The 13010-nt window shown below is 39.4% G+C and overlaps 1 protein-coding gene across 2 annotated transcripts in view; it reads right to left on the reverse strand.

Moving 5' to 3' along the window:
- The window catches only part of GABBR2 (gamma-aminobutyric acid type B receptor subunit 2), a 984619-nt gene that overhangs the window by 741165 nt on the left and 230444 nt on the right, over window positions 1-13010 (reverse strand). For both annotated transcript variants that reach the window (XM_077492007.1, XM_077492008.1), the window contains exon 2: window positions 12352-12489. In XM_077492007.1, coding sequence (XP_077348133.1) covers window positions 12352-12489 — 138 coding nt within the window. The remainder of the gene's footprint in view (window positions 1-12351; window positions 12490-13010) is intronic.

Here is a 13010-nt window from a genome sequence, read left to right on the forward strand (position 1 = left end):
CATATTTTTGGTAAAAAAAATCCCAATAAGCGATTATTGATTAGTTTGTGCTAAAGTTATAGTGTTTACAAAAGAGGGGATAGTTTTATGGCATTTTTATTAATTATTTTTCTTTACTAGTAATGGTGGCGATCAGCGATTTTTATTGTGACTGCGAAATTATGGCAGACACATCGGACATTTTTGACACATTTTTGGGACCATTGTCATTTATACAGCAATCACTGCGATACAAATGCAGTGATTCCTGTGTAAATGACACTGGCAGTGAAGGGGTTAACCAGTGAGTGGCAGTGTATGGGTTAAGTGTTCCTAGGGGTTTGAAAGACCGCTGCGCAAATATCGTGTGACATAACATATTGCAATGACTGCCATTTTATTCTCCAGAGTCTTTGCAAAAAAATATATATAATGGTTGGGGGTTCTAAGTAATTTTCTAGCAAAAAATACAGATTTCAATTTGTAAGCAACAAGCGTCAGAAATAGGCTTGGCCCTTAAGTGGTTGAAAAGGAAAGATAATTTTTAATACCACTTAAAGAGGAAGTAAACCCTGATGGGTTTACTTCCTCTTTGATTCCCTGCAAAGGTAAAGCATAATGGACTACTATGCATCACAATCTGCAGCTTACCTAGTGTGCCTGCGTGCCGCTGTCTATGGCGCATGCGCCGTAGACAGCGGTGGCTGTCTTCAGGTAAATATCTCCTAAACCCTATAGGTTTAGGAGATATTTCTTGGACCTACAGGTAAGCCTTAATCTAGGCTTACCCGTAGGTCAAAGTGGTTTGTAAGGGTTTACAACCACTTTAATTGCAATATGACTTTTGTAGTTACTGTATATGCTATATTATATATTTTTTTAATTTGCTATTTTTTTCACTGTGAAAATAGAGTTGCCCTAACTAAATAAATTGCTCTGTGTTTACTTATTTCTGCTGTAGATACCTTAACATACATGGTTTTGGAGTTATGGTGCTTTACAGAACTTCAAACCCCAGAGGGTATAGAACAATAATGCAAATTAATACAGAAATTAACAACTCTGGACTGTGACCGTAACAAAATTAATCATACCAGCATTTTAACTTTGGGACATATGCCCAGTATGTCTATTTCCTTTCAAGCTTAGTATCAAAGTTGTGTTAAAATTGTAAAGCTTTTCAGCATTCCCTAAAGTGGACCTTCAGTCATTTTTTTCAACTTTCCATTTATTAAATCTTCTGCCCTTGTTGTTTTAACTTTGGAGTGTAAAATATTTTTTTTTTCTGCCAGTAAATACCTTATACAGCCCATTTCCTCTTTCTTGTCTGGTCGTTGGTCATGACTTCATGCACAGCTCTCTCTCTCTCACTCTCGTAAGAGTTTACCAGGAAGGGAGAAGTGATGAGTCATAAGAGGGCCAATGAGATCTGTAGGGCTGCAGAGCTGGAGGTGTGCCCCTATGTGGCTGTGTATATCCAGGAAGTGAACAGGCAGCAGCTTCAGCTGCCCACAGTTAAAATGATTGCAGCCAGTCTCAGTGGAGGGAGATTTCTACATCATATTTGGCAAGTACAGAATCACAGTATACGGTATATAAAATAATATGCAAAGTGGTTGGAGGGAAGATTCAGAATGGCAAAGATCTTTTTATTACAAATTATGCAGACTGCAGTTCCTCTTTAAACAGCTTATTGTCAACTTGGGCAATTTCATGCGTTTTGCTGCATTTTCCAGTAAAGGTAATATACGTGAACACAGGAAAATAGTTTTCAGTTAGGACATTTTTTACATTCTCCTGTAGTGAGCACCACTTAAAGAGAGCCTTCATGCTGCATTTTTGCTACACTAATTTCCATATTTACAATAATTAGTGGTGCCAATGTTCGACAATGGGTATTAAAGCAATGGGTATTAAAGCAATGCACCTAAATGAATCATGACTATTTGGTAGGAATGAACTGATTGGTGTGAAATGTGCCATGAATCCTTATCTCCAATGCTGTCATTCTCCTCAATTTTTGTACATCCTAAGCTTTATAATAGATAATCTTACTAAAGTGTATTGAAAATAGGAATGAGATTTCAGGGTCAGGTAGACCATACATTTTACCCAAACCCAGCCTTTTTACAGTTTGGCAAATGAGTAAACAAAACTTTCAGATTTTGCCAGTTTTCTCAGCCACTGTTTTGTTTCAACGTGTAAATAAGCAGGTGGGGTTTCCTGAATGGTGTCATTGACCAAACATGGTCGTGACCATATTTGGTTAATGACATCATTCAGAATCCCCAGACGGTTTGTTGACTTTAACCATTTGCCGACCGCCGCATGACGATATACGTCGACAGAATGGCACGGGCAGGCATATGGGCGTACCTGTACGTCCCTGCCTTACCGCGGGTGGGGGGCCTGATCGGGCCCCCCTCGGTGCCAGCGGTGGTCGGTATCCGTTCAGGAGCGATCCGGGATGAGGGGGCGGCCATTCATTCATGGCCACCCCCTCGCGATCGCTCCTGACGAATGGAAGTGAAGCATTGCATCACTTCCTCTCCTGTAATGTAAACACAGGCAGAGGAAGTGATGTAATCTCTCCTCCGTGACGGTATTTTTCGTTCCGGCACCGAGGAGAGAGGATCGGTGAGTTGCACCAACACGACACTACACAGTAGAACATGCCAGGCACACTCACACCCCCCCTTCACCCCCCGATCACCCCCCCAATTACCCCTGCCCCCCCAGTCACAGTGACACCAATTGCATTTTTTTTTTTGCATTGGTGTCATTTGTGACTGTAATAACTGTTAGGGCAGTTAGGGTTAGCCCCCTTTAGTTCTAAGGTACCCCCCTAACCCCCCCAATAAAGGTTTAACCCCGTGATCACCCCCCGTCGCCAGTGTCACTAAGGCTGGGTTCACATTGCAGCGGTTTATGAGAACGGATGTGATTCGCACCGCACTGCAGTGCAAATCACATCCGATCTCTGTGCGATTCGAGTTCAGCCATACAGATAGTATGGCTGAATTTGCGCCGCACCCGCCGCAAATTCGCACGGGACCCTTTTTTTGGTCCGCAGCAGAATCGGATCGCATGGGTGTTCACACCATGCGATCCGAGTTTGCAGATCGCACTGCGATATGCGAACTGATCTGGGGGTGTCATTAACATTTCACTGACACTCCCAGCAGTTCGCATAGGGCAGTGTGAACTGCCACCGGGAGGCATGCGATGCGGTAACCCGCCGCGGATTCGTGGCGTTCCCGCATCGCTCCAGTGTGAACCCAGCCTAATAAGCGATCGTTTTTCTGATCGCTGTATTAGTGTCACAGGCGACGCTAGTTAGGCAGGTAGCTATTTAGGTTCGCCGCAGCTTTTTATAGCGCCAGGGACCCCCATATACTACCGCATAAAGCCCCCTGATTGCCCCCTAGTTAACCCTTTCACCAGTGATTACCATATAACTGTTACAGGTGACGCTGGTTGGTTAGTTATTTTTTTATAGTTTCAGAGCACCCGCCATTTATTACCTAATAAAGGTTTAACCCCCTGATCACCCGGCGGGTGTCATTTGTGACTGTAATAACTGTTAGGGCAGTTAGGGTTAGCCCCCTTTAGTTCTAAGGTACCCCCCTAACCCCCCCAATAAAGGTTTAACCCCGTGATCACCCCCCGTCGCCAGTGTCACTAAGGCTGGGTTCACATTGCAGCGGTTTATGAGAACGGATGTGATTCGCACCGCACTGCAGTGCAAATCACATCCGATCTCTGTGCGATTCGAGTTCAGCCATACAGATAGTATGGCTGAATTCACGCCGCACCCGCCGCAAACTCGCACGGGACCCTTTTTTTGGTCCGCAGCAGAATCGGATCGCATGGGTGTTCACACCATGCGATCCGAGTTTGCAGATCGCACTGCGATATGCGAACTGATCTGGGGGTGTCATTAACATTTCACTGACACTCCCAGCAGTTCGCATAGGGCAGTGTGAACTGCCGCCGGGAGGCATGCGATGCGGGAACCCGCCGCGTATTCGTGGCGTTCCCGCATCGCTCCAGTGTGAACCCAGCCTAATAAGCGATCGTTTTTCTGATCGCTGTATTAGTGTCACAGGTGACGCTAGTTAGGCAGGTAGGTATTTAGGTTCGCCACAGCTTTTTATAGCGCCAGGGACCCCCATATACTACCGCATAAAGCCCCCTGATTGCCCCCTAGTTAACCCTTTCACCAGTGATCACCATATAACTGTTACAGGTGACGCTGGTTGGTTAGTTATTTTTTTATAGTTTCAGGGCACCCGCCATTTATTACCTAGTCTCACTAGTGTACCCCTAAATTTAGGGGTGTCTACTTTCCAAAATGGGGTCATTTGGGGGGGGGTTTGTGCCATCTTGGCATTTTATGGCCTTCAAAACTGTAATAGGTAGTGAGGAGTGAAGTTAAGTCAAAAATGTACGCCCTTAGAAAGCCTGAAGGCGGTGCTTGGTTTTCGGGGCCCCGTACGCGGCTAGGCTCCCAAAAAGTCCCACATATGTGGTATCCCCGTACTCAGGAGAAGCAGCAGAATTTATTTTGGGGTGTCATTTCACATATGCCCATGGCATGCGTGAGCAATATATCATTTAGTGACAACTTTGTGAAAAAAATAAATAAAAAAAAAAAGTTTGTAATTTTCCCGCAACTTGTGGCAAAATATAAAATATTCCATGGACTCAACATGCCTCTCAGCAAATAGCTTGGGGTGTCTACTTTCTAAAATGGGGTCATTTGTGGGGATTTTGTGCCATCTTGGCATTTTATGGCCTTCAAAACTGTAATAGGTAGTGAGGAGTGAAGTCAAAAATTTACGCCCTTAGAAAGCCTGAAGGCGGTGCTTGGTTTTCGGGGCCCCGTACGCGGCTAGGCTCCCAAAAAGTCCCACATATGTGGTATCCCCGTACTCAGGAGAAGCAGCAGAACTTATTTTGGGGTTTCATTTCACATATGCCCATAGCATGTGTGAGCAATATATCATTTAGTGACAACTTTGTGAAAAAATAAATAAATAAATAAAAGTTTGTAATTTTCCCGCAACTTGTGCCAAATATAAAATATTCCATGGACTCAACATGCCTCTCAGCAAATAGCTTGGGGTGTCTACTTTCTAAAATGGGGTCATTTGTGGGGGTTTTGTGCCATATTGGCATTTTATGGCCTTCAAAACTGTGATAGGTAGTGAGGAGTGAAATTACAAATGTATGCCCTTAGAAATCCTGAAGGCGGTGCTTGGCTTTCGGGGCCCCGTACGCGGCTAGGCTTCCAAAAAGTCGACCACATGTGGTATCCCCGTACTCAGGAGAAGCAGCAGAATGTATTTTGGGGTACAATTCAACATATAACCATGGCATGTGTGAGCAATATATCATTTAGTGACAACTTTGTGTAAAAAAAATAAATACATTTTTTTGTCATTATTCAATTGCTTGAGGCAAAAAAATAAAATATTCAATGGGCTCAACATGCCTCTTATCAATTTCCTTAGGGTATCTACTTTCCAAAATGGGGTCATTTGGGGGGGTTTTGTACTGCCCTGCCATTTTAGCACCTCAAGAAATGAGATAGGCAGTCATAAACTAAAAGCTGCGTAAATTCCAGAAAACGTACCTTAGTTTGTAGATGTGACAACTTTTGCGCAAACCAATAAATATACAGTTATTGACTTTTTTTTTACCAAAGACATGTGGCTGAATACATTTTGGCCTAAATGTATGACTAAAATTGAGTTTATTGGATTTTTCTAATAACAAAAAGTAGAAAATATCATTTTTTTTCAAAATTTGCGGTCTTTTTACATTTATATCGCAAAAAATAAAAATCGCAGAGTCAGTCAAATACCTTTAAAAGAAAGCTCTATTTGTGGGAAAAAAAGGACGCAAATTTTGTTTGGGTACAACATTGCATGACCGCGCAATTACCAGTTAAAGCAGCGCAGTGCCAAATTGTAAAAAGACCTCTGGTCATTGACCAGCAAAATGGTCCGGTCTGAAAGTGGTTAAGCAGCTGGAAGAGGACAAGGCAGCATTGTCATGGCGTTGGGTCATCAGGGCTTCACTTACATTGATTGATGCTGAATCTACATTGCTAGAGGACATATTTGACATTAAACTTACATTGTGTGATTTTTTTTTTTTACGTTTTTTTTTTTGTGAATGAGCAACAAAGAGTATTATAATGTACCCCATACTCATCCATCTATTGGGAAGGGCTGGATATCTGGGGCTCCTTATTTTAAAGGGACTTACAAATTCTGATAAGTCCCCCTGAAGATCCCCATGGCACAGCACAACTACCCATGTCCTTTTTAATAAAACCTAGCAAGCTGACCTTAAAAAAGGGCAGAAAAAATGATAAGATTTGGCTGTAGGCTACATGGGGTTCAGGTACTATGTTTGGGGTTTAGCGTATTTCCCACTGGGTTCAGCGAATGCCCTTTGCTTGGTTCACTTATCACTAATTAGAAAGATATTATTTGTATTCCTAAGTTGTTTTGGATAATATTGTGTAGATTTCATATTCTATATCATGCCTGAAAAGAAATGTATTGTATTTTGAAAGCTATCTTTTCAGTCAACTGAGATAACTACCAAACTTTACCATTTTAACATCAGAATTTCTGTTATGTGTACACCACTGGATATTCAACAATTCTTGTGTCTCCATCCAAGCCAGTGGATCCATAAAAGATATCTAAGCAATAAATAAAATATGGTATGAAACAGAAATTTACGCAAAATAATTACAAAGGTTAGAATTAGATCTGAACTTCTGAGTAATCCCATTTTACATGAGAGGTTTATAATGTAGTTACCTACATACCAGATGCTTTAACAAGTCACACAGCCATGCGGGGCACCACGGGTTCACTTTAGAATGTCACCACTATACATGGCAAACGTAAAGGCCTAAACGTTGCGTGCCACTCTAATAAAAATAAATAAACTATTTTCTCCTTTACTTATAGCAATTATTTAATAGTCTACACTTACTGCTGTCAATGCAAAGTGCAGTCTACAACCTGGTTCCATTCCCAGCATTTCAATGTGGGGGACATGGCCAATCAATGAAAGAGGAAGAAAGAAGAGGCAGAGAAGATTCCGGCATGGACCGAGGACATCAGTCCATCCAGATTGAACTGAATAGCCTGGTGTCTTTATTTAATCTTACCAACAATGTAATTATCTAGGAATGCTTCTAATCTGTAATCAAGGAGGAGAGCAAACAGGCTGCTCATCCTTACGTATTTTGGAAACAACGGTGTAACTAATGTTCCTTTTTAACATAATTTTGTTAATGTAGGTGCATACTTGACATGCTGTTAATATGTCCCCACCTTTTTATCAAAAAGTTTTATTTTTTCTGCTATCTCTCACACTTCCAGAAGTGCTGGAGGCTTCCTGAGCCCAAAAACTGCAGCTGTCTCCACCCCCAGCCCTCATATCACCAACTGTCAGGAACCTACAGAATATGAAAAGTCAGTCGGGAATTGCCAAAACTCCCTGCACCATTATAATGATATAATAAAGTGGCATTAATAGTGTATGACACAATAACAAAGAAGATCTATGAGGTCTATCGGTATCCTCCATGCCATTTTCTATTTCAGAAACAAATAGAAACTAGTGCATGTTTTCTTCCTAGTTGACAAAGGGATTGCAGCAGTTTCAATATAAAAAACTGCCACAGTTCCTCTTCAGGTTGGACCCAGTGTATGAAATGTTAAGTTTCTGCTGGTAACCTCTTTGCACTGAAAAAACTACATGGCATAGGCAGAGCCTACATATAGGCAGGTAATAATGGGCCCAATACCATATAAAACCTAATCAAACACTTCAACTATATGTGCACTGACTTGTGAGTTGCGTTGGAACTTGGAACTGCATATTATACAGTATTCTGCCTAAATATATTAGACACAATCTTACCACATTTCACATACTATATTTAATGAATACTAATTTGCCTCTGCTTTAGGAATGCCCAAACTTTATAAAGTAAATGCATTAATACAATTTCCATTATGCCTGAATGCAAGTACCTGTTCTCACTTTATGTCAAAAGGCATTTAGATGTTTAGAAGTTAAGCCTGGAAGGCTGAAAGCCCGTTGGCATAGCTAAAGGCAAACTTCTAACTTGCAGAGTAAAATGTAATGTAATGTTTGAGTATACATTACGAAAGGCTTTTAAGTAGTGCATACATTATACATTAGATGCCACCATTCACTATGTTGCAAAATAGCATTTCATTAAAGAGGAAAATTCTGTCCATTACATGAAAACAAACAGGTGTAGACTAAAGCCCCATACACACTATCAGATTTTCTGCTTAGTTTTTCCTTCAGATTTACCAATACCATGTAATATGAAGTCAAACCTCAGGAGTTTCAATTTGTATGCAATCAGGCAGGCCCTTGCACTACATGGTTTTGGTAAATCTGAAGAAAAAAATCTGCAGAAAAGCTGATAGTGTGTATAGGGATTAAGGAACGTGTAAGAAGAAATCTCCACTAGTATTAAAAAAGATGGTTAGCTATTACTTGAATCTGAAAGCATAATTTCATCCCATTTTGTTTTTAGGTGTAAGAAAAGTCACTTGTACAGAGAGCAATAACAAACACTGTCCAATTTCTACCTGTCTACTAAAAAAGTAGTCGTTTTTGTTTATGTCTCTATGAAAAAGATGTATCATCATTAAGGATGAGCTCAGGTGTGTTCCCAGGTCCATGTGCCCGCCAGGAAGCTGACACTCTGCAGCGCTAATCACAGACAGTGAGACATTCCCTGATCTGTGCAGCCGCGGATCGGGAAATGTTTCACTGCCTGTGATTGGCCCTGCGGAGTGTCAGCGTCCTGGTGGCCACGGGCATATGGTCTTACGAACACGCCTGAGCTCATCCTTAATCATCATGCCCTGTTCTGACTTCCCTAACAGAAGAGTCCATAATCCTTTCCCAGCTTGTCCAAAACAAAATAAAAATGTTGGTGCTGTTCGGCCCATAAATGGAATGGCATCAGTTGCTTTGGCTTCAGACCAGTAAACCAAAACAGAAAACAAAAGCTGACTTATGTGAAAAAGGCTAGAGTATTTTACAATTTAACTAAAAGAAGTATTTGGGGTGGGGTGAGCGTGGAACACTGATACTTCTACAGAGGCACCATCCCAAGAAAATGTATAAATATATTTCAAAAAAATCTTTTTTCACTGATGACTGTAATGTATTTTAAACTTTGTCCCATTCTGTTCTAAAAGATTTTTTTTGAAATATATTTAACCAAAAGAAGAATTTAGGGCTGGTTCACAACAGATGCAGTCAAATGAGTTTTTATTCTGCATCAAAAACGCATGGACAGTGTTTAACAAGGATTCCAATGGCTCTAGTTCACACCAGTGCAGTGCAGTCAACAAAAGTAGAACCTGATAGATTTTTTCTGTATGGAACGCATCTGTAATGCAGCAAAATCAATTAAAAAAATGCTCTGGAATGCATTAAAAACAGATCAAACACGCAATGCAACACAGGTGTCCTTAATTGAGATGAGGAAAAAAGGGTAAAAATGCACTGTAATGCATAGAAAATGCACCGGAATGCATACAAAAGTGTATGCAGAAATGCATCTGCAACACTATAGCACAATAATAGTAGTAGTGTGAACCGACCCTTGGAAAGTGAAATAAATATTTTCGGTCTTCCTGTTGGGTAACTCCCTCTGAAGAACACGCATGCATGCAAACTTCTGTAAATCCAAGTAGCCTGAAATGTCTCATTTACACAGGTCTTCTGTATCTGTTTTATTTAAACACAGGAGAATTTGAATTGGAAAGTGTGAACAAAGGTTATACTTCCTAAATCTATTTCTCGTGTGGTTAAATGTATATACATTTACACGTATTTACACGCACTCAGAAGTATTCATAGTATCTAATCTGCCACTGGATTCACAGATTTAGATTTTTTACTATACTGAGCTAAATTGCATTCACCTAAATGCAAGTAATATGCACAGTGTGCATTATGCCATTTAAAATCATTACATGCATTTATAAATGTTTAGAAATATCCTATAAATGTGAATAATATAATAATTGTGAATGAGGCTTAATAAAGTGAAAAAATAGATGGAGTTAAAGCTTACCATAGAAACTAAAGGGTGTCTGTGTCTGGATTACAAAGGAGATTGGATTAGCTGGGTTTCACTGATGGAGCACAGGTGTGGTAGACATGATGAAGGCACCTCTGGTGTGAGCTTATAAGGCCCCATTGTCACTTACGAATGGGTCATTTGAAGCAGGGTTACCTGTGATTAGCTTTAGAAATAAGACATGTTGAAAACAGGAGACTAGCAGCTCCTGAAGCTATTCCTGACCGCTCGCATGTAATTGTTCACAGAGGTGAAAAAAATAGTGATCAAAATGAAAACTATTGGATTGGATACTGTCAAGAAATGTCTAAGTGGACCCTTACTTACAATTCACGATGCAATAAATTGTTTAAAGTTTTATATAGTATAAATACATATTATTTAAATATATTTCAAAGTGAAATGTAATAACGTATTTCTGATACATAAATTTGAGAATATTAAAATGTTTAAAACATGTTAAGACACTATAATAAGCAGAATACACCCATAACTTTGTCAAAAGTGGTTGTTTCTGAAAGAAGTATAGGGAGTAACTTTTCTCGCCTTCTAATAATACTAGTTTCCACATCTTCCTATGCTTTAATACTATCTCAGTCACTAATCAGTATCACACACATAGATTAGAAAGTTCAGAATTCCTCATCTTGGTATTTATTCCAGATTAGTGATGCAGAAATGACTGAAGCCATTGAATTAGAATGACAGCCACAGAACTAGCATTTTCAGAAGCAGAGTTCAGCAATTTTTTAAAGGTGTGCCATTTGATCCACATATCATATCATATCAGTTAAAGAAACCTTACAATTTAAAAAAAAATAATATATATTTTTTTCATTTTGTCATTCACTTTGTTATTTTATTTCTGTCTCATAAAAAAGGTGCACAATAGTAATTTAAAAGAATCTTATTTTTTTTTTTTTTATATATTACCAACATAATTTAAGTGTTAATTTGTCAAATTAGGCAAATTATAGAAAACATTTTTTTGTTTTTGTTTTTTTTTTATAAAAAAAAAAAATAAGGCAATGAAGATAGAAAAAAAATATTTCTTTAATCTCTTTAATGTATTTTTGACCATTGACCTTTATGCCAATATTGCCTAGTATGTCCCCACAAAAAATAATGTATGTACAGTATTACTTTGTTATTTTAATTAGCAATGGGGTTTATTTACTAAAGCTGGAGAGTGCAAAAGCAGCCTCACTTTTGCACAGAAACCAATCAGATCCAACCTCAGCTTGTTCAATTAAGCTATGGCAATAAAACATGGATGCTGATTGGTTTCTATGCAGTGACTCTGATTTTGCACTCTTTAGCTTTACCCCCAAATAATCTTAAAAAAGACCTCCAGCCCCCCCCCCCAAAAAAAAAAAATCCACAAATACTGTAGCTGCTGACTTTTAATTGAATAACACTTGTATCTAGTACACACGGGCCCAATGTTGGGAGACATCAGCTGGTTCAGGCTTTACTTGCCTGAGGATACAGCGCTGTCCGCACCCAATCCGATCCTTCAATTGGCTTTGAGATCAGGTGATAGCATCTTAACTAAGTAAAACTTGCTGTCAGTGAAGCCCCCCCCTCAAAAAAATAAGCAAATGTGAAGAAGGGGGGGGGGGGAGGAGGAAGAGTGGGACTTCCTCTTTTGGGTGAAATGTCTAAATGTTTAAAATAATTCCATCATGATTAGCAGAAAAGTTATCTTCTGCACCCTCAGATTATGACCTCATCTCAAATTTTAGAGATAAGCCCACTTGTTTTCTTTCAAAAAGATTGTTCTTGTTGGACAGTGGAACAGCAGTTGGATTGCATAGGGAATAATAAGCCACAACATTTGGGTAAAAGATCCTGTTGATATCTTAACAACTTCCTAAAATGACTGCAATCAGCATTTTATGAAATATAGCTGTAAGACTTCAGCTGTAAAAAACACACTCTAGCAAAATCAGGGTAACAACAATGAAGTAGCCCACAACAACCAACCATATTTCAACACTGAAGTTGTTTGAATTTGGCCAACTAAAGCCTGTAGGTCACTGAACATCATATTGGGTCTTTACTACATAAGCCAAATGTCTGCTCATTTAAAGCTTACTTTTGTTTTAGAAACATTTCCCATTTAACATAGCCATCATGGTAAAATCTTTAATAAATGTATCTTTAATAACTTTTCATGAAGTAAATGACCTGGATCTTACCTGAACCAAGTTCCATCCTTTTAGAGATTCGGCAATTATTGAGGTTACTGAGGGGCATACTCCACCAAAAACCATCAAATGATTAGGTCCGTACTTTATAGCATCATAAAATGATTTTAGTCCCCTTGCGTTGTCACACTAAGGAAAAAAACATTAAAAAAAATTAAAATCTGATAATGCAAGCCCTTGATAGCACAGTTTAAGTATGCTAGCCGTGAAACATGCAATATACTGCAGACATAGACATTTTTGATTATCTGCTTGCCTCTAGATAGATATCCTACATTGCAACACACTGTTTCAAAACAAAAAAGCAGCGCTCTCAGAAAACCTGTAGATGGAATAATGTTCAAAACAATAGTCATTTATTGAATGCTCTAAAAACAATATTCTGTCAAAATCCACAATTGTCAATATGACTAAATTATATATGATACCGCCAGATCACCAAGGGTTAATATCATCTACTGGCTCCGATATCCGATGTGTAAGCCAATATCGCAGAGTATGCAGCAGGGTTTGGTGTCCACACTAGGCTATTCTCCAGGTGGTAGCTTTTAGATGTAAAATATTATATCCCATTGTGTGATACAAGCTGTAAATATGTATCCGATAGTGAACCTGCTTCGGCGGATTGAAAGCTGGAGCTATGCCGGCAT

The sequence above is a fragment of the Lithobates pipiens genome, unplaced genomic scaffold (genome assembly GCF_037356315.1).
Source record: "Lithobates pipiens isolate NorthernLeopardFrog02 unplaced genomic scaffold, aLitPip1_a1.2 Scaffold_19, whole genome shotgun sequence".
Taxonomy (NCBI): domain Eukaryota; kingdom Metazoa; phylum Chordata; class Amphibia; order Anura; family Ranidae; genus Lithobates; species Lithobates pipiens.